The sequence below is a fragment of the Nannobrachium achirus genome (genome assembly GCF_963921795.1).
Source record: "Nannobrachium achirus genome assembly, chromosome: 10".
NCBI lineage: Eukaryota > Metazoa > Chordata > Actinopteri > Myctophiformes > Myctophidae > Nannobrachium > Nannobrachium achirus.
The window spans coordinates 60,093,995-60,114,875 of NC_137819.1; the positions used below are offsets into that span (position 1 = coordinate 60,093,995).

The following is a 20,881-nucleotide window of genomic DNA, read 5'->3' on the forward strand; positions in this document are numbered from 1 at the left end:
GTGAAGGACCCCCCCCCCCCCCCCCCCCAAAAAAAAAATGATATGAATTTGGTCACGGACCCCCATCTCAAAATATTTAGTTCTAGGGACCCCCCGGCCGGAAGCAAAATTTGAGTTACAAATGTCCGCTTAAAAAATACATAATCAAAGATTTGCACACATTTTTACGACTTTTCAAAAATAGCAGATCTACAAGCTCGCAGCGCGGCACTCGGTGCCGCGCTGTGAGCTTGTATATCTGCTGTTTTTCAATAGCTAAAGTTACTAGGGCCCCTCCACCTTCTTGGGCCCTGCAACTCAGTCCCACTTTCCTACCCCTTGTTACGCCCCTGGTTGGTAGTGTGTGTATGTGTGTGTGTGAGTCATATAGTTCAAGCTGTGCGTGCTGTGCTGTGCTGGGTGGGATAGCTCTTGGATTATGTGGTGGGAAGGATAAAGCGCACGAACGCAACAGGCGCATCACAGGAAAAACTCTCAAGAACGTCGGCGTGTTGAGAAAGTTTACGTTTGTCCTCGTATTGTCAGAGAGTGTCACGTTAATGACAAAGAAGAGAGCGGCGCTCAGTCCGTTTCTAAATGGAGCTACTTCGGTTTTCCGCTTTTTGGTGTGGAACGATACTCTTTGGTAGTATCGCGTTAGAGCCAGCGGGTGAGTTGCCGAACTTTATTCGTTTAAAAAGTTGGTGGTTTGCTTGCTGTTATTATTCTGTAATGTTGTCTTCTAAAATTCTATTTGCAAATAGCCTATTGTATAGTCCTATAAAAGGATGGAAATAATAAACGTTGCGAATTGCCGAAGGTTTGGCGGTGTGTCTTTTACGCTTCCTTAAAGTGAAGAGTCACTTTAAAGCAGGTGGAGAAGAAGTGCACACGCACGGGTCAGAGGCGTCAGTTGGGTATGGCAAGCTATGGCAGCTGCCATACCTTGGTTACAGGGGGGAAATAATAAAATGTACTGTTCATCGTGCCTGTTGCTAAGGTATGGCAACATGACTGGTGTCTTGCACGCGAGACACCAGTCATGTTGCCATACCTGGCCATACCTTAGCTTTTTTCTGAACTGACGCCGCTGCAGACGCGGTTATTTAAATATGAATAAATAAGCACCTTGTTCAATATAATGCAAAATGAACCACTTCGACTTGCGACTCACTCACTCAGTCACGGAGGCAAAAGTTGTGTAATTGCTCATTGCGACAGGGCGCTTATTCAACATTATGCAGTGCAGTGGGTAAATGTCAATGAAATGTAATTGCGCTCAACTCGTAGTGTAAAGAATCTGCATGGTGTGTGTACTGTACATACAAAAGTTGTACGCTTTTGGTGCCTTTTCCAAGCTGAAAAGGCACCACCTGTTGTCATTCACAACCTGCATATAGTATGAGAGGAATTCACCACGTTTGATGCAGCACACACACGCACGCACGCACGCGCACGCACACACACACACACACACACACACACACACACACACACACACACACACACACACAACTAGCATTGACTGTTATGGTCACTTTGATTTGGGCACTGTATTATTTTGATAGTCGACACTTTATGTATATATATATTATTCGTTCCCTTTCCTATTGTACCTTGCTCTTACTGTAGGCCTACTTACTGTACTCTGTACTCTGTTCTTGTTTTTTCTTTTTATCTTTTTCATACTTCTCTGTAACTGTAAATAACCTTATACTGCTGTGCTGCCTCTGGGCAACACATTTTCCCCCTTGGGATAATAAAGGTATCTATCTATCTATCTATCTATCTAACTTGGGTCTGTCATATTCCCAGAGGAGGACAGCAGTACAACAACCTCCTCCATCTGCCTCCTTCAGACTTCAGTCCCAACGGCACCAAGTGGCTTTGACTGCGACTAATCCTCTCTCCTTCTCTCTGCAATTATGTGCAGCCCTGGGTGACAATTACTACCATTCACCCCTCGCATGTCCCCGCCTCCACGGGGTTTAAATAACATGCTCTGGGAGACGACTCTGGCTCTAATGATATAATTACCCTGGCTCAAGCTATATACGCTAACCCTCAATGCCGAATTACGTCGAAATAATTCACCTTCAGGGGTCCCAGATTTTGATTTTAAATGGCACTTTTAGGAAACCGTCTTGTCTGGAGTTCTCACGTCGTGATATATATATATATATATATATATATATATATATATATATATATATATAGTATAGGCCAGGGGTCTTCAACAGGGGATCCGGGACCCCTAGGGGGTCCTCAGAGTTACTACAGGGGGTCCTCCAAATCTTCCAATCCTTTTTTATATTAACAGCTTGAACCCTATGTGTCTATATTCTGAGAACTGTAGCCAAAAATAGCAGATCTACGAGCTCACGTGAGCTTGTAGATCTGCTATTTTCGGCAAAGAGCTTTGGTGTAGAGGGGTAAAAGAGCAGACTAAGTACAGAGTGAAAGGTCAAGTTTATTAAGTGTTGACAGTTCAAGTGGTTAAATATCTGAAAACACAGATTGACAAGAATCCAAAATTCACTGATGAGCGTGCTGTCAAACAATGAAAGTATATGGAATCTATGAAAAGGTTGTGGGGGTCCCTGCTTCATCTCTTTCTCAACTAAGGGGTCCTTGGCTTGGAAACGTCGAAGACCCCTGGTATAGGCTATATATATATGTGTGTGTGTACTGTAAGATACTATACATGGATTATTTGTGAGATTTGGCATTCTCCGGCTATAGGCAAAGAACTAGAGCAATATCCGTCTGCAATATCCTGCTGCCGGTTGAGAGGAAATCTCTTGCATGGTTCCGACTAGTGCCAGTAGCACCAGGGTGGCTTACTTCTGCTGCTGCTGCTTCTCTCTGTCTTCGCACCGCAGGTTGTATTTATCTTCAAGCCTCAAGCCGCACTCCTAACTCCACCCTGCAGAAAGGGCAGAGGGAGTTACAGTGGGCCTTTTGTACTCGCGGGTCACAGTGAGTGCGCGCCGCACCTTTTCCTCGAGTCAGTGAGAAGACTCAACATTTCCGAGGGTGAAGGGAGGTTGTGTATTGGCGCTGTGAAGAAGCGTGACCTCCACAGTTTGTGCAACCTGAAGACACCGAGCTGAGGCCCAGAGCATATCGTCGTTGTCGGGTGAAAACCTTGTATGTCCAAAACTGTTCGTTTTGCATTTATCATTTTAAAAATGATTTAAACTAGTGAAAACAGCCGATCTACAAGCAGTGTGCTTGTAGATCTGCTGTTTTCACTACTTTTGCGCCTTGTAGCAACCACATCCACCCTATAGAGTTATACGCAATTCACATGCAAGTCACATCAAACTGGCCAAGCGTCACTTGCTGCGCGACCCGAGCGCGGCTGTAAATAACATCATTACAGAGGGCGAGTATTTACTATTTGATTACAGCGCACTGAGCACATGAGAAAAACAGCCCTGTATGATGAAGCAGGGCTTTACTTTGCGAAAGAACATTCAAATTTGAAACTTGGAGATATGAGGTTTCCACCCGACAACGACGATATATAGCCGGCCAGTGCAGAGACAGACTGCATGCAAGTGCTTTGAAATAATGGTCATATACGACCACCAAGAAGGCATTTTACTCCCCCCCCCCCACCTCATAATTACACACTCGGATCAAAACTGTCCCGCAAAATGTTATTCCGTTTTGCAGAGATCATTTAATTCTCTGTGTGACAGAACATCTTGGGGAGGAAACCTTGAAGCTGTTTGGGGGAGAGATGGTGGTAACCTACTTTCAAGTATTGGTTTGGTTACAAGTATGCTTGTTGATGTAACCAACAGGTTTCAGCTTCCTGTGTGCACATAGTGAATCACACATGCCTCAAATGTGCAGTTGCAGTGTACAGTTTTTTACAGTTTTAGGCATTTAGCAGACGCTTTTAATCCAAAGCGACTTACAATAAGCAGATAAAACATCACAATAATAAACAAGATAATATGTCAGTACATCAACAGCAATATAACAAATGCAAATGGATATATATCTAGAAAAAACACAATATAATCAGTAAAGAAAAAAGTTCTAAAAACCTAAAAAACAAATGCTAACTAGCTTCATGTATGGTCATTGATTTTTCAGTAGTGCTAAGGGTTTAGGTGGAGTCTGAAAAGGTGAGTCTTCAGTCCACGGCGAAAGCTAGCGAGTGAGTCCGTTGTTCTAAGTGTGACAGGGAGTTTATTCCACAACTTGGGGGCCAGGAGGGCAAACTGTCTCGGACGAGTGGATTTTTGCCCTGGGGTTTTTAGCGAGGGTTCTGGGGGTGTAGGGGTTGATCAGGTTTTGGAGGTATGGAGGAGCCATACCTTTGGCTGCTTTGAAGGTCAGCATCAGTGTTTTGTATTCAGTGCGGGCCGCAACCGGGAGCCAGTGGAGGCTGCGGAGAAGGGGAGAGATATGTGAGAACTTAGGCTGGTTGAAGTTGCAGGCAGTATACAGCAATCATCAAGTGACCTTATGTGTATTTCTCTCTCACCCACCCCACCTTCTGTCTGCCCCCTCTCTGTTTTAGTAATTAAGAGTTTCTGATTTCCTCGTCTTAGTTTTCTTTCTTTTTTTTGTCAAAGATTAAATGAAAAGATCCGCAATAGGGATGGGACGATAAGCGATATTATCGTTTATCGTGATAAAAAACACCCACGATAATCGTATCGTGGAGATTACATTTATCGTGAAACCGTCCTCCATCATGCACTGGGATCAATTCAAGTTTTATTTGCCGAGCTGCATATCCAGTACAACTAAACCCTCTATACTTGGTAAAAGGTACTTAGAATATACGTACTGTCTTTGCCAAAAATTAGCTGATCTACAAGCTCACAACGTGTCGCATTACGACGCGTTGTGAGCTTGTAGATCTGCTATTTTTTGGCAAATGTTCCACCCCATGATAATGTTTTTTTCTTTTTATCGCGATAATATCGTAAATCTCGATTTCTTTTGTCACAATAACGTGATATGACATTTTCATATCGTCCCATCCCTAAAGTGCAACGTGTACCACATGGAGATCTCGTTTTTACTCTCTTGTTCGGTCTGTCTGTCTGTCTGTCTGTCTGTCTCTCCTCTTCTCTCTGTCTCTCTGTACATATTCCTACTGTCTGTCTGTCTGTCTGTCTGTCTGTCTGTCTGTCTGTCTGTCTGTCTGTCTCTCCTCTTCTCTCTGTCTCTCTGTACATATTCCTACTGTCTGTCTGTCTGTCTGTCTGTCTGTCTGTCTGTCTGTCTGTCTGTCTGTCTGTCTGTCTGTCTGTCTGTCTGTCTGTCTCTCCTCTTCTCTCTGTCTCTCTGTACATATTCCTTCTGTCTGTCTGTCTGTCTGTCTGTCTGTCTGTCTGTCTGTCTGTCTGTCTGTCTGTCTCTCCTCTTCTCTCTGTCTCTCTGTACATATTCCTACTGTCTGTCTGTCTGTCTGTCTGTCTGTCTGTCTGTCTGTCTGTCTGTCTGTCTGTCTGTCTGTCTGTCTCTCCTCTTCTCTCTGTCTCTCTGTACATATTCCTACTGTCTGTCTGTCTGTCTGTCTGTCTGTCTGTCTGTCTGTCTGTCTCTCCTCTTCTCTCTGTCTCTCTGTACATATTCCTACTGTCTGTCTGTCTGTCTGTCTGTCTGTCTGTCTGTCTGTCTGTCTGTCTGTCTGTCTGTCTGTCTGTCTGTCTGTCTGTCTGTCTCTCCTCTTCTCTCTGTCTCTCTGTACATATTCCTACTGTCTGTCTGTCTGTCTGTCTGTCTGTCTGTCTGTCTCTCCTCTTCTCTCTGTCTCTCTGTACATATTCCTACTGTCTGTCTGTCTGTCTGTCTGTCTGTCTGTCTGTCTGTCTGTCTGTCTGTCTGTCTGTCTGTCTGTCTCTCCTCTTCTCTCTGTCTCTCTGTACATATTCCTACTGTCTGTCTGTCTGTCTGTCTGTCTGTCTGTCTGTCTGTCTGTCTGTCTGTCTGTCTCTCCTCTTCTCTCTGTCTCTCTGTACATATTCCTACTGTCTGTCTGTCTGTCTGTCTGTCTGTCTGTCTGTCTGTCTGTCTGTCTGTCTGTCTGTCTGTCTCTCCTCTTCTCTCTGTCTCTCTGTACATATTCCTACTGTCTGTCTGTCTGTCTGTCTGTCTGTCTGTCTGTCTGTCTGTCTGTCTGTCTGTCTGTCTCTCCTCTTCTCTCTGTCTCTCTGTACATATTCCTACTCACTCCCTGCCAGACCAGACCAACAGACTTACAGCAGGTGGCCCATGTGCTCTGTTTTCACTATTGTGGTCTGCAGCCTGTACTGCTATACCCCAGTGCTATACCACATGATATGGCCTTGCCAGGAAGTCTAACCATAAAGATACACTGTAACTCTAGTGATAATGATGTTAACCTCCGCACCGATCAACGATAACATTGTGTAAACGTGTTAACCGTGAGTGATGATGAGTTGAACGTGGCATGTCGAGCACGACACCAGTGTTGTTTTTGACAGCAAATTTTGATTTAGTTTTAGTCAGTCTTTTGAATAAAATGCAATTTAGTTTAAGTCATAATTTAGTCACCTGAAAAGTTTTAGTTTTAGTCAAATTTTAGTCGACTAAATATCATACTTTTTAGGCGACTAAATCTACAGCTGATTTAGTCAACTAACATGTATTTTGGCGGGCCTTGATGGCATCGTAATGACTGATTTTATACTTGGTTGCATTCTGAAAATGGCAGATCTACAAGCTCACAACGCATCGCGCAGCGACGCGTTGTGAGCTTGTAGATCTGCTATTTTCAGCACGCAACACCTGCAACCAAAATGTCTCTTCTCCACTAGTCCCTCCCCAACATTTTAGTCTAGTTTTTATTTTGTTGACGAAATTGTCAATATATTTAGTCTTAGTTTTAGTCATCACAGCTTAGTTTTTATTTAGTTTTTATTTAGTTTTCGTCGGTGAAAAAAACGCAGTCGACAAACATTTTTCGTCATAGTTTTAGTCGACGAAATCAACACTGCACGACACCCTGTAAATTGGATGGATCTTGATTAGCTGTTAGTGTTTATCATTCATCAAATCGCTCAGAAAGTGAACCCAGCTATATTTCATTTGTTTCACCACTCACATTCTTATACAGTAGTTGTGGTGGGGACCCTGCCATAATATCCACTGTGAGTTACACAACTCCAAGATCATATTGTTATTGTTCTTGGTGTGTGGAGCTGCCCTTAATACCCATTTAGGCCTAGAATTATTGAATGCTTTAGCTATAGAAAAATAGCAGATATACAAGCTCACAGCGCGGCACCGAGTGCCGCGCTGCGAGCTTGTAGATCTGCTATTTTTTGGAAAAAGTTGTGAAAATGTGTGCAAATCTTTGAATATAATGTATTTTCAAAGCGAACGTTTGTAACTCAAATTTTGCTTCTGGGTGGTCCCTGGAACTAGATATTTTGAGGTGCGGGTCCGTGGCCAAATAAATATCAGTTTGGGGGTCCTTCACATGAAAAGGTTTGAGCACCACTGACATAGTAGTCTCTCAAGAACAGACTAACTGAGCTCCAGTTAAGTGAAAAGGACCTTTTCTTTGACGATGGCTCGCCAGATTGTTGACATAGAAACATAGGTTTTTCAAAAAACCTTAGAAGGATTCAAAAGACACTTATACAATCGGGCCAAAATTCTAGTTTTCACATTTTTCAAAAATAGCAGATCTACAAGCTCGCAGCGCGGCACTCGAGCTTGTAGATCTGCTATTTTTCAACAGTTAAAGCACAACAGTTCTAAATGGGTTAACTCTGTCCCAGGATGGGAGTAGGGCACATATGGACAAAATTAAATATGACAATATCTTTAACCAAATACTTCAGTATTGTGGGGATAATTTGCTTTCACAAAACAATTAACACACTTAGATGTTCGATAAATAGTCATCATTAATGCCTTTTAAAATCTGGAAAAGACAACACTTATGCCATATCACAATATTACTGTATAGTACAATATCAGAAATCCCAGATGATATCTAGACTCGTATTACAGTATTGATATATATACTGTATTGCGACTGTAGGTTACAAGTTTACTATGAGAAACGTCACAGCTTGTCCACGTGTAGACGTGTACACATTTTTACAGTCTATGGGTTTGCCGCTCTGACATCTGATGTCACTGTGATGTCCGGCACGTCTTGTCCACGTATCCGTGTATCTCTGAAGGTCATGCCTGACACTGTGGGCGCGTTCGGAAATGCGCACTCAACGCACTGGTGTGCCATGTTGTCGTTCGTTTATTCGGTGCACTTGGTGCGTTGTCGTTCGGAAATCCAGTGCGCGGCGCACTGGTGTGTTGAGTGCACGCACTCACCAACCCTACTCAGAAGATGGGGTTAGGCGGTGTGGTGCGGTGGTTCGGTGTTCTGATTGGTTGGTTTTCATGGCCGTGTCTCGAATGCTTCTCAGCTGTGAACAATGGAGGAAATGACCGCAAAATACAGCACTTGCAGCTTAATTGGTCGTTTGGGCTTGATAGTTTCACACGCATAAAGATGTAAACTAACAGCAGGTGTGCCAATGTTATGAATTACATCTCCTTTCAATAGCAACGTTACGTTAGCATACTTAGCAACTGCTGCTTTTCAGAAAGTTTAGGCTACTGAAAAAGCACACAGCTGCCTCTTAAAACTGGTCGTTCGTAAATAAGCCACACTGAACGCACTATACAACGACACGCCCACTGCACTCACTACACCGAGCACACACCCGGTGCAGGTTTCCGAACGCACCCTGTGGTTCCCTTGACACATCACAAGGGAACACATCACCTAAAAGAAGACCATATATGGGTATTCCCAAGAATCCCTTTTATGCCCATATATGAAGATCCCTGATGTCGATGTATATCACTGGCCAGATGGCCAAGACATGGCCCATATCTGTGTGGCTGGTTCAGATAGGGATCTCCATGTATGGGCATAAAAGATATTGTATGTTGAGATGTCATGGGAACCACTCTAACAGAATCCTTTTTATGCCCATACGGTATATGGAGATCCCTGATGTCATCAATATTAAGCCCATATCTAACAGGACTTCATATGGGAATGCCCATATATGGAGGAAGACAGCCACAACATAGTTGTGTGGCTGGTTCAGACGGGGATCTCCAATCTCCATGTATGGGTAACTGGTTTGTTTGTTTGATTGATTGATTGAAGACTTTATTAGAAGTTTGCATAGAAAAAGGTACAGTTTCATGACGGTACAGTTCACTGGTACAAGGTCAACTAAAAGGAGATCCTAGGAAAGCACTTGGCTTATTTACACAGGAAACCATTGAAGTATCTCATATAACATTGAATGACAGACGGATAGAACACAGTACTATGCAGTAGATATAAAAAAGTAGGCCTAAATAAAAATAAGACATGAACAAAATATATACAGTAGGTAAATACAAAGAGGGGTTAGGGGAGGCTGGGCTAGGTTTGTTATTGCCAGTTGCGAATGGCTGCTGCCTGTAAGTGGTTCAATACATCACTGGCCAGATGGCCAAGAATTGTCACCCTGAGGCGTCTTACTAGTAAATATATTGCCCTAGATGGACTGTCCCTCACATTCACTTAGTGGACAGATTGATATCTCGCTTTCAACCCTTGGAAGATCCACTTTGTCCACATGCTTTAATGTGTTGCTGTTGGAGAGAGCAGCGTTCCCTGTTGTTGGAGCTGTGAAAGGACGAAGAGAGTAGTGAGGACGGGTGTGAAGGGATCTCCTGTTATCAGAGATGTCTCTCCCCCAGCAGTCAGTCTGTCTGTCTGACAGTAGTGCACCCACAGTGCAAGGAAAACATGGTAGTTGCAATAGGCGAGTTTGTTGTGGAAGCAGTAGTGCAATGGTTCTCAACCTTTTCAGGCTGCGACCCTCAAAATAATCAATAAACCACCCTGAAGAGCACTAAGAGTGGCCAGACTGTTGCCTCTGCGATTTGCAAATGCTCCCGGCATACAGTCTGGGGCACGGAAATAGATACGATGAGTGCGAGATAGAGCGGATGTGACGCAACCGCTCCCTTGGTGCAGTAGCGATAACAAGTCCTACTGGAAGCGTTATGTCTCCTTTCAATATTTTTTGGGGCTTTATTTTGTTTTTATCTGGTGTTGTTGGTGTTACTTCCATGATGTGTTCAAACGTTTTCTTAAACTATACACACATAACAAGAATATGCTGCTCAAATGACTCTGTCTGTGCGAGTATGCTTCTGTTATGTTTCCAGTGGGACTACAGTTCCGTCAACTTCCGTGCAGCTGTGGCTACTTCCGATACTCGCCGTTCGGGAGCTGCCGTTCCAGACTCTATATAGCATTCGGAGATTGTGGAATAGTTGTCTGGCTACGCGAGACTACGCAAGAACTTACATTACATTTTGTATATCACGGTTCTGTTGTGAAAATAGCAGATCTACATGCTCTCAATGCCTCGCTAAAAAGGTCTTAAAAGTCCTTAATTTGTCACTTTAGAAATGTGCAGATACCATGTATACATTCATACTGTAGTTGGTCTGTTTACTGTTGAGTTAGAAAACAATGTTGCACATTAAGTTAACCATCTATGGACCCCCCAAAATAATTTCCCGACCCACAGGTAGAGAACCACTGGTGTAGTGCATAACATCACACCTCAAACAAAACAAAAAACCGTCGAGTTCCTTTTTGATATTCACAAAACCAATCGGTGCCACCGCCGCTTCCTGTGATGATGAAGAGCGACTCAGCGGCTCGACAAATTAGAGAGTTCTGTGCAGAGGAGGGGAGATGTGTCTTTATGTGTCGCTGTACTCTTTGTTTGTTGTCGTTGCCTGTCTGCCGCTTGTCTCCGCAGATGATTATCCATCCTAGCCCACAGGCACTCATCACACAAGCCTGTCTGGCTCGCTCGCTCTCTCTCTCTCTCTCTCTCTCTCTCTCTCTCTCTCTCTCTCTCTCTCTCTCTCCCTCTCATATACGAGTCTGTCTGCCAGCATAGTCAAGTCTGAACAAGACCCTCTCATCCTGCTGGCACGGCACACTGCTCTTATTGTTAAGACTACACATGAAAGCCTGCTCCTCCTCCTTCCCACTTCCATCTTCTAGGAAGAAATAGATTGGATGTTTTATTATTATTATTATTATTATTGTTCAGGGGTTGACACTAAGGTCTCAGAGGCACTTGCCCGTCAGGCCAGTATATGTCATGTTCTACTTGCCCAAAGGTCATGCCCACTTGGCCGAAAAGTACATCGAATCATCCATTATATAATGATAGGTAAAGTTTGAATTACCTTTCAATTTAACACTTATTTTACTTTCTGGGGATGTGCAATGAAAATGTCATACCTAAAAAAAAAGGAATCCAAATACCTACAAAGCTATGATTGAATATGACTATGGGTTCACACATATTTTATTATTAAACGGCACATTATAGTATAGGTAAACAGTGCTCTTATTTGATATTCCACAGACCAGAAGACAGGGCACTCTAGCCACGTTCAGTTCAGATATCTGGTGTTGTGTTTATAGACGGTTGCGTCCCTGCTCAAAGAAGCACTTGCCCGGTCGGGCAACCTGAAAGTAAACTCCACCTGCCCAAAGGTTTTATGTACCTGCCGGGGGCAGGTGGGCAAGCCTTAGTGTCAATGCCTGATTGTTGTTACGGTTTCTGTGAGTATCTGTTCCCACTCTACTGCCATCAGTGAATCCTGAGTGTTAATGTACTATTCTGCTACTCATCATTGTGTCCCTTGTCTCTTGTATGTTCTGAGATGGTCAGGCTCAGGTGTACCTTTGTCTGGGTTGCCTGCATGAGCCATAATTCATAATGCTGAGAAGCTGATTATTGACTACTTTAATGGTCTATGGACCATTTTATCTTTTTCAAACAAGATTTACTTCAAAACAAGGGAGGCAGGGACTCAGTCTGTTCCGTTGGCTAGGCTACCTAGGAACACATTAATGCATCTCAGCAACTCTTGTCAGTTTCTTAATGTCCTGCCCGCAGCGGTCGATGAATAAAATAACTCAGGAACAGATGGATGGATTTTTGTGAACCTTGATGGGAACTTTATAGGGTCTTTTGTGTTGAAAAGCTCAAGGTGATACTGAATGTTAAGGTCAACTTTGAGAACAGACGGGCAGATTTTCTTGAAACTTGGAAGGAAATCATCATTAGGTTGCCCACGAAAAGATTAATTAACTCTTGGTACAAAAAGGTCACGATTACGAGAGTCATATCTGAAATGGTGGGACAGAGCAAAAGATGCTGGTGCACGGATAGCGCGGACCACGGATACGCATTCCCTAAAAATAGGATCGGTTCTGTTTTTTGCACACGCGTATGCGTTTTGTACACAGACTATTTGGTCTCCCGCACATACACTCCCTCCTTGGTGTAGCCAGGCGCCTATCGCACATGCACAGACAGCGCACGCGTAGCCCGGCCGTTACCCTTTTTTAACCGTCACCCTAACAAGTGTTTCAGGAATGATGAACAAAACCAAAGTGAAATGGCTGAATGAAGCTCCACTCAGCTGAGCTCAACTGAAGCTGTTCTATGAATTCAAACCGCCAACTTCTTGTATCGTCTCTCTTCCCTTCTCCATCACAGAGGCCAACGTCAGGGGCCTGATCAAGTTAAGGAAACTGTGCAAGTTCTGCGACGTTGAGTCCTCCAGCTGTAGTCCTACAGGTAGCTGCATGGTGGGCTGTAAGATCACATCCATCTGCCCCCACGTGGACGACGTCTGCGTCAGTATCTGGTGAGTAAATGATAACGGGTTTGCATTCCTGTATAGCAGGGGTTTTCAAAGTGGGTGACGGGGCACCCTGGGGTGCCGTGATGGCAGTCTAGGGGTGCCGCGAGATAATTTGATAATATTTTGAATTTATAAACTTTCTCCTCGTAACTTTATCATAATGACTAAAATATCATCACTGTCGGGCAGAAACCTCCTATTTCCAAGTTTCAAATGTGTACGTCTTTTGGTAAAGCAAAGCCCTGCTTCATTGTACACATCATACAAGACCGTCGCACAGAACTAGTGAAAACAGCCGATCTGCTGTTTTCACTAGTTTAGTACATTTTATAGATGATAAATACAAAACGAACGGTTTTGGACATGCAAGGTTTCCACCCGACAACGACGATATGCTATAATATAAGGTGCTGGGAGTGAAAATTATAATATTTATGGGGTGCCCTGAGAAAAAAATGTTTGGGAACCCTTGCAGTATAGCACCTTTTTTTCAAAGCATTTCCATTGACACGCCATGCTTTACCACTCTCATCAGGAGCAAGTTAGGGGTTCTTGCTCAATGACATTTTGACATGAAGTCAGCATGAGTCAGAGATCAAACCAACAACCTTCCGGTTCCAAAACCTCCACCTCCTAAGCCACAGCCGCCTATAACTGCTGCTCTATCTGTATACACATTAGGGCATTCACCAAATATTCGAATATTCGAATATCAAAGTCACTATTCGAGGTTGTTCACCGAAGTCGAATATTCGCTTATTTTATTTGTTATTGTTTTCTCTTTAGAAAATACATAGTATATAATGCTTGGCTAGATAGGAAGTCATAAGAATGAGTTGTCAATGCCCCTGGTGGATGAATTTGTTAATACCAGGGGTTCTCAAACCTTTTTAGGCTGTGACCCCCAAAATAAACATATTTGAACTGGGGACACCCACCCTGACAAGCACTTGGAATTGTAGGTATTACATTTAATGTGACTCGGTTCCGCAGATAGATATTGTGACTACCGGAAATGGCAGTGGAGACATGTTTTTATTGCGTATGTTTTAAGTATGAAAACCTCCAGCTTATGTCCGTCCGTCCGTCCGTCCGTCCGTCTGTCACACCTCATGCTCTCTTTCTGACATCACAGTGAAGTTACAAATGAATGGCCAAGACAGAATTCATTTGCACTGACCTGTTCTAACATCACAATGATGACTTGACAGCTCAGCAGAAGGATATCCAAAGTTATCCAATTTAATTAAAAAGTAGTGGGTTTTGACAATAAAACCATTCTTAAACCTCGTCCTCACGTCAACACTTGCATTCTTGAATGCGCCTCCGCAGAACGCTCAATGCTCGTCCTCGACTCCTCAGTCAGTCAAGAGTCAACAGCAGCACGGCACGCAATTCAGTCACACAGGCAGGCTGGCTGGCTAACTAAACATGCTTAGAAAGTTTGTTTCAACCGATCCAAGCTCGGAAGTACAGACACATGTACCATACATATCCCGGGACTATATTCCTTTTGATATGATACAGAAAAAGGCTTTCACTTTCGTTTCAACACAGAGGACTGGAGTCAATGCCTTTACTGCAGCTTTAGCGCTGCTGCTCTCTGGAGGGGGATGATGATGAATGATCACACACAGACTACGACTAGACTAGAGTAGGCTATAGATGTTGGATTGTGATAAACATCGGCTATTGTCGCTATTTTCAGTTGTCGGCTATTTTTGCAGTTGTCGGCTATTTTCACAACGCATTGCGACGCGTTATTGTGGGCTTGTAGATCGGCTATTTTCACAACGCATCGCGACGCGTTGTGAGCTTGTAGATCGGCTATTTTCAAATAGCCACTGTATAATAGGGCTAAAGTTTGCACGTAAATGTACTTAATAGTTACTTTACACCACTGAACTGATGTTCAAAAAGCATTGCTCTTCTTCGATTGACGATATATTCGTCAATCGCAATTATTTTGTATGACGATTAATCGTCTCCAGAAAGTCCTAATCGTGACAGCCCTAAGCAGTGCTACGGTTTCTTTATTATGCTATGTGATGTTGACGACAGCACACAGTAAGTAGTATGAGCTGATGTCAGCAGAAAGCTGAGGCCATGGTGTGAGCAGCACGTACACACACGCCTTCAGACACATTTCACAACGGCACGGCCAGTGCTGCTCAGCAGGGAGCCATTGTGACCTCTAATTGAATATGTATATTTCTGCACCTGCGGGGTTTGCCTCGCTGCGTGCTCCGTATACCATATGGCGGTATATACAGTACTGCACGTATCCTCCTCATAAATGTAACCTCTGAATTGTAATCATCTTCTTAGTGCAGAGACTGTAGTGCAGGCTGCTTAATCACAATGACATGAACCCCAGCGTCCCTATGCAACATACTCTTTGTCTATATGTGTCTGAAATATTATATTTGCACGTATTCATTGGAGGCTATCAGCCTTCTTCAGTGTAAGGTTGATAGCCGAAACGTTTGTTTCTCATCCATGCAATAATAAAGAAAGAAAATACAACTCTTGCCACTGTGTGCGATCCATCCTCCAATGAATACATGTTGATCTAAAGGGACACCGCACCAGTTGAGTCAGAGCGCGGTGGTAACCAAAAAGTCTATTCATATTATATTTGCACAACAGCACTAAGATTTCATCTAGAACAAGGGGTCTTCAACCGGGGGTCCGGGACCGTGAGGGGGTCCTCAGAGTTACTACAGGGGGTCCTCCAAATCTTTGTGTGATAGAAACTTTTTTCTCCTTTTTTATATGCATGCACTTCAAACCGTGGTGTCCATATCCTGAGAACTTTAGCCAAAAATAGCAGATCTACAAGCTCACAACGCCTCGCGCTGCAAGGCGTTGTGAGCTTGTAGATCGTCTATTTTCGGCAAAGAAGTTTGGTGTAGAGGGGGGAAAAGGGCAGACCAAGTACAGAGTGAAAGGTAAAGTTTAGTAAGTATTGACTGTTCAAGTGGTTAAATATCTGAAAACACAAATTGACATGAATCCAAAATTCACTGATGATTGTGCTGTCAAATAATGAAACTATATGGAATCTATGAAAAAGGTTGTGTGTGGGGGTCCCCGCTTCATCTCTCTCTCAATTAACCCTCTAAGGCCCACGGTTGTAATATTACAACGTTTGTATTTTATCCAAAAAAAGGTTTAAATCATTTTATTTTAGCTCCCCCTACCACCTAAACACCACCATTGGATTCTATTGTTTAGTATTACAATGCCATTGGCCACACTATTTGCATATAAATACCCCCCACAGGGGCTGACATTCACACCCGCCACACCCGCTGAAATTCCAGAGTTTTGACGAACAACATCTCACTTTTTCATGGAAGCTATACCTCACAAAAACATAAGTAAAATGCCCGTACAATTTTTTTTGGTGATCATTAGAATGTCTAGAACATGTACATATGTTATTATTGTGAAAAATATCCCCCATATGTAAATTAGAGCATGATTTATGATTTTTGATTTATGGCTATAAAATCTTACAAAAACATTTTTTTGAAAAAAACATTACATTTTCCTCTTAATAGGACTCCTACAACACCATCTGATTTTTTTCAATTTTTTATTTCAAGTATTTCTTAATGCGGGCCTTAGAGGGTTAAGGCGTCCTTGTCCTGAAAACGTTGAAGACCCCTGATCTAGAACTCTGTTTCCAATGAAAGCCAGCAGAAGTGTAACTTGTACTTTTAGTCAGGGAATATTAATAAAAACCTGGGAATAAATTCCTTACCATACGATTTCTTCACCAATGTGTTCGTAAAGGCGTCTAGTAACGTATATAACAAAGATTGAAATTCAACATCCCTAGGAAAATCTTTGACTGCTAGGGTAATTCTGGGTCTCATTCACTCACTATACGCTGTACTATAAGGGAAAAAATGACTCCCAAAAATATGCTTTAAGTGGGATGTGAGGGGTCTAACTAGGTGTTTTTAATCTGAATCCATTACAAGCATTTGTTTTGCATGAAAAACATTCATTGGGCTAAAAACAGCCCATAAAAACTATGGTTTAGTGATGAGTCATCACTTTTCACAGTGGTATGGGGGTCCATTTTTAGCCCAAGGAATGTTTTTTGTGCAAAACAAATGCTTGCGATGGATTCAGAATAATTAAAAACACCTAGTTAGACCCCTCACATCCCACTTAAAGCATTTTTTTTGGGTGTCATTTTTTCCGTTATAGTATAGTGAATGAGACACAGAATTACCCTAGCTGTCAAACATTTTGCTAGGGATGTTGAATTTCAATGTTTGTTAGATATGTTACTAGACGCCTTTACGAACACATTGGTGAAGAAATTGTTTGGTAAGGAATTTATTCCCAGATTTGACAGGTATTCTGTAAATTTTCACTGACTATTTGTTGTTTTCCAGGAGGAAGCAAGAGGACAACATCACGGTAGAAACCATTTGCCACAACCCTGCTCACAAGCTGCTGGGCCTGGTGCTGGACGACTACAACAACAGCAAGTGTGAGATGAAGGAGAGGAAGGGAATGGGCCTGCAGTTCTTCTTCTGCTCCTGTTCCGAAGAGGAGTGCAACGAGCATCTCTTCTTCAGCCCCTGTGAGTTAAACCTTTATGCACCAATCCATGCCACTACAGTCCTTTTATAAGCCATTTAGGGCCTAGAATTATTGACTGCTTTAACCAGTGAAAAATAGCAGATATACAAGCTCACAGCGCGGCACCGAGTGCCGCGCTGCGAGCATGTAGATCTGCTATTTTTTTTAAAGTCGTGAAAATGTCTGCAAATCTTTGAATATATGTATTTTTAAAGTGAACGTCTGTAACTCAAATTTTGCTTCTGGGTGGTCCCTGGAACTAGATATTTTGAAATGGGGGTCCGTGGCCAAATAAATATCATTTTGGGGGTCCTTCACATGAAAAGGTTTGAGCACCACTGACATAGTAGTCTCTCAAGAACAGACTAACTGAGCTCCATTTAAGTGAAAAGGACCTTTTCTTTGACGATGGCTTGCCAGATTGCTGATGTAGAAACATAGTTTTTTTTCAAAAAATCTTAAAAGGATTCAAAAGACACTTATAGAATCGGGTCAACATTCTGATTTTCACGATTTTTCAAAAATAGCAGATCTACAAGCTCGCGTAGATCTGCTATTTTTTCAATAGTTAAAACATAAAATAATGATACACAAAATGTGTACCCGTTCTGAATGAATTAATACTCTTTTAAAGTTACAGAGTTTGAAACATTCTCTGTTCTTTGACAACGGGGGCTGAGTACTATGTCAGACATGTTTACAATATTCCTTTGTCCTTTTGCACTTGTCTGGATCCGCGCATGTGATAATTCACTGTCCCTTGTGAAAGGTAATAAAACTCCCCATTCTATCTTTGTTGCAGACCATCTGCATCTGGGCGAGTGTAAAGTAATATTCTCGGCACTGCCAGAGGAACCTGACACTTCCCCGAGGAATGTCTATAAGCATCGGAAAGCTAAAGTTAGCGTCTGGTCTGCGAACACAGACTGCTCGCAAAAAAAAAAAACTCCATGACCTAGCCAACCGCATATTGTGTCTCTTTATCCCCTTTAGAACGGTTACACAATTATTGTGTATCACTATTTTATGCTTTAACTATTGAAAAATAGCAGATATACAAGCTCGCAGCGCGGCACCGAGTGCCGCGCTGCGAGCTTGTAGATCTGCTATTTTTGAAAAATTCTGAAAATTAGAATTTTTACCCCGATTCTGTAAGTGTCTTTTGAATCCTTCTAAGGTTTAAAAAAAAAAAAAAAAACTGTGTTTCTATGTCAGCAATCTGGCCAGCCATCGTCAAAGAAAATGTCCTTTTCACTTAACTGGAGCTCAGTTAGTCTGTTCTTGAGAGACTACTATGTCAGTGGTTCTCAAACCTTTTCATGTGAAGGGACCCCCAAAATGATATTTATTTGGCCACGGACCCCCCATCTCAAAATATCTAGTTCCAGGGACCACCCAGAAGCAAAATTTTAGTTACAAACGTTTGCGATTATATTAAAAGATTTGCACACATTTTCACAACTTTTTTTTAGAAAAATAGCAGATCTACAAGCTCGGCCTAAATGGGTTTATAGCTCATGTCTGATTCTGATATTTTGAAGGAGGTGTGGCACGTCTGCCAGGCAGCCAGCCACAAGGTTTTTTAGAAACCAGTGAAAGTTTATGCTCATGTTTTTATGGTCCTCTTTCTTTGGCGGCGGTTTAGTAAACAGAAGAAAAAGGAAAAAAAAACAATATAAAAAATATCTCCAGACGTCGTAGACAACACGTGTCACAACACAACTCCCCAGAATGCTGCTCAGTTTGACGAGTTGTGAGTTGTGAGTCATTATCACGTTTCTCTTTGCTGGCTACTGTGTGTGTGTGCCAGATAATGACAATGCATCAAGGTGGACTGGGCCCCATTTTGAAATATACAGAAAGAAAATATATGGGGGGGGGGGGGGAATATACTTTCAGTGGCCAAAATACTGTCGATCTAAAATATAATATTATATACCAGGGGTCTTCAACGTTTTCAGGCCAAGGACCCCTTAGTTGAGAGAGACATATTTTGCACATGCAAACCATATTTTATAAATATCTTTTGTCTAATTTATACATATTTTTCAAACAATATAAAAGATGTCTTTATATGTGTACAGTAGTATAAATGTGTTTGTGTTTGGGAGACATCTATAGTATGTACTAGTGTGTTTGGGAGACATCTATGGTATGTACTAGTGTGTGTACTGGTGTACTAGTGTGTTTGGGAGACATCTATAGTATGTACTATTGTACTAGTGTGTTTGGGAGACATCTATGGTATGTACTAGTGTGTGTACTGGTGTACTAGTGTACTAGTGTGTTTGGGAGACATCTATAGTATGTACTAGTGTGTGTACTAGTGTACTAGTGTGTTTGGGAGACATCTATAGTATGTACTATTGTACTAGTGTGTTTGGGAGACATCTATGGTATGTACTAGTGTGTGTACTGGTGTACTAGTGTACTAGTGTGTTTGGGAGACATCTATAGTATGTACTAGTGTGTGTACTAGTGTACTAGTGTGTTTGGGAGACATCTATAGTATGTACTATTGTACTAGTGTGTTTGGGAGACATCTATAGTATGTACTAGTGTGTTTGGGAGACATCAATAGTATGTACTAGTGTGTTTGGGAGACATCTATAGTATGTACTAGTGTGTTTGGGAGACATCTATAGTATGTACTAGTGTGTTTGGGAGACATCTATAGTATGTACTAGTGTGTTTGGGAGACATCTATAGTATGTACTAGTGTGTTTGGGAGACATCTATGTACTAGTGTGTTTGGGAGACATCTATAGTATGTACTAGTGTGTTTGGGAGACATCTATAGTATGTACTAGTGTGTTTGGGAGTGTACTAGTGTGTTTGGGAGACATCTATAGTATGTACTAATGTGTTTGGGAGTGTACTAGTGTACTAGTGTGTTTGGGAGACATCTATAGTATGTACTAGTGTGTTTGGGAGACATCTATAGTATGTACTAGTGTGTTTGGGAGTGTACTAGTGTGTTTGGGAGACATCTATAGTATGTACTAGTGTGTTTGGGAGACATCTATAGTATGTACTAGTGTGTTTGGGAGACATCTATAGTATGTACTAGTGTGTTTGGGAGACATCTATAGTATGTACTAGTGTGTTTGGGAGACATCTATAGTATGTACTAGTGGAGGAGGAGGAGGAGGAGGAGGAGGAGGGAGGAGGGAGGAGGGAGGAGGACATCCAGCCTGAGCTCTCTGCTCGGAGCTATTTCTTTCTTTTTTCTAGACAGGAAACCACATGTCTGAAATCCTCCGCGTGGCCCCAGACAGTTTGTTTTGGTTTGTTCTCAGAGTGAGAGGCGGCGATGTCTCAACACAACAAACCTGTCAGTGTGCGTGCAGTGCACGCAGGGGCGTCACAAGTGGGGGGGGGGAAAGTGGGACTGAGTTACTTGGGCCCAAGGTGGAGGGGCCTTCATTATTTTATACTAATTTTATACTATTTTTGAAAAGTTGTGAAAATGTGTGCAAATCTTTTTTGAATATGTGTATGTGTACTTTTTAAGCGAACATTTGTAACTCAA

General features: G+C 42.4%; 1 protein-coding gene across 1 annotated transcript in view; it reads left to right on the forward strand.

Moving 5' to 3' along the window:
* Positions 1-523: 523 nt before the first annotated feature.
* Positions 524-20,881, forward strand: part of LOC308292678 (TGF-beta receptor type-2-like) — a 59,685-nt gene continuing 39,327 nt past the window's right edge. Inside the window, exons 1-3 of the mRNA XM_080735080.1 lie at positions 524-649; positions 12,597-12,747; positions 17,160-17,350. Coding sequence (XP_080591206.1) covers positions 577-649; positions 12,597-12,747; positions 17,160-17,350 — 415 coding nt within the window. The 5' untranslated portion in view covers positions 524-576. The remainder of the gene's footprint in view (positions 650-12,596; positions 12,748-17,159; positions 17,351-20,881) is intronic.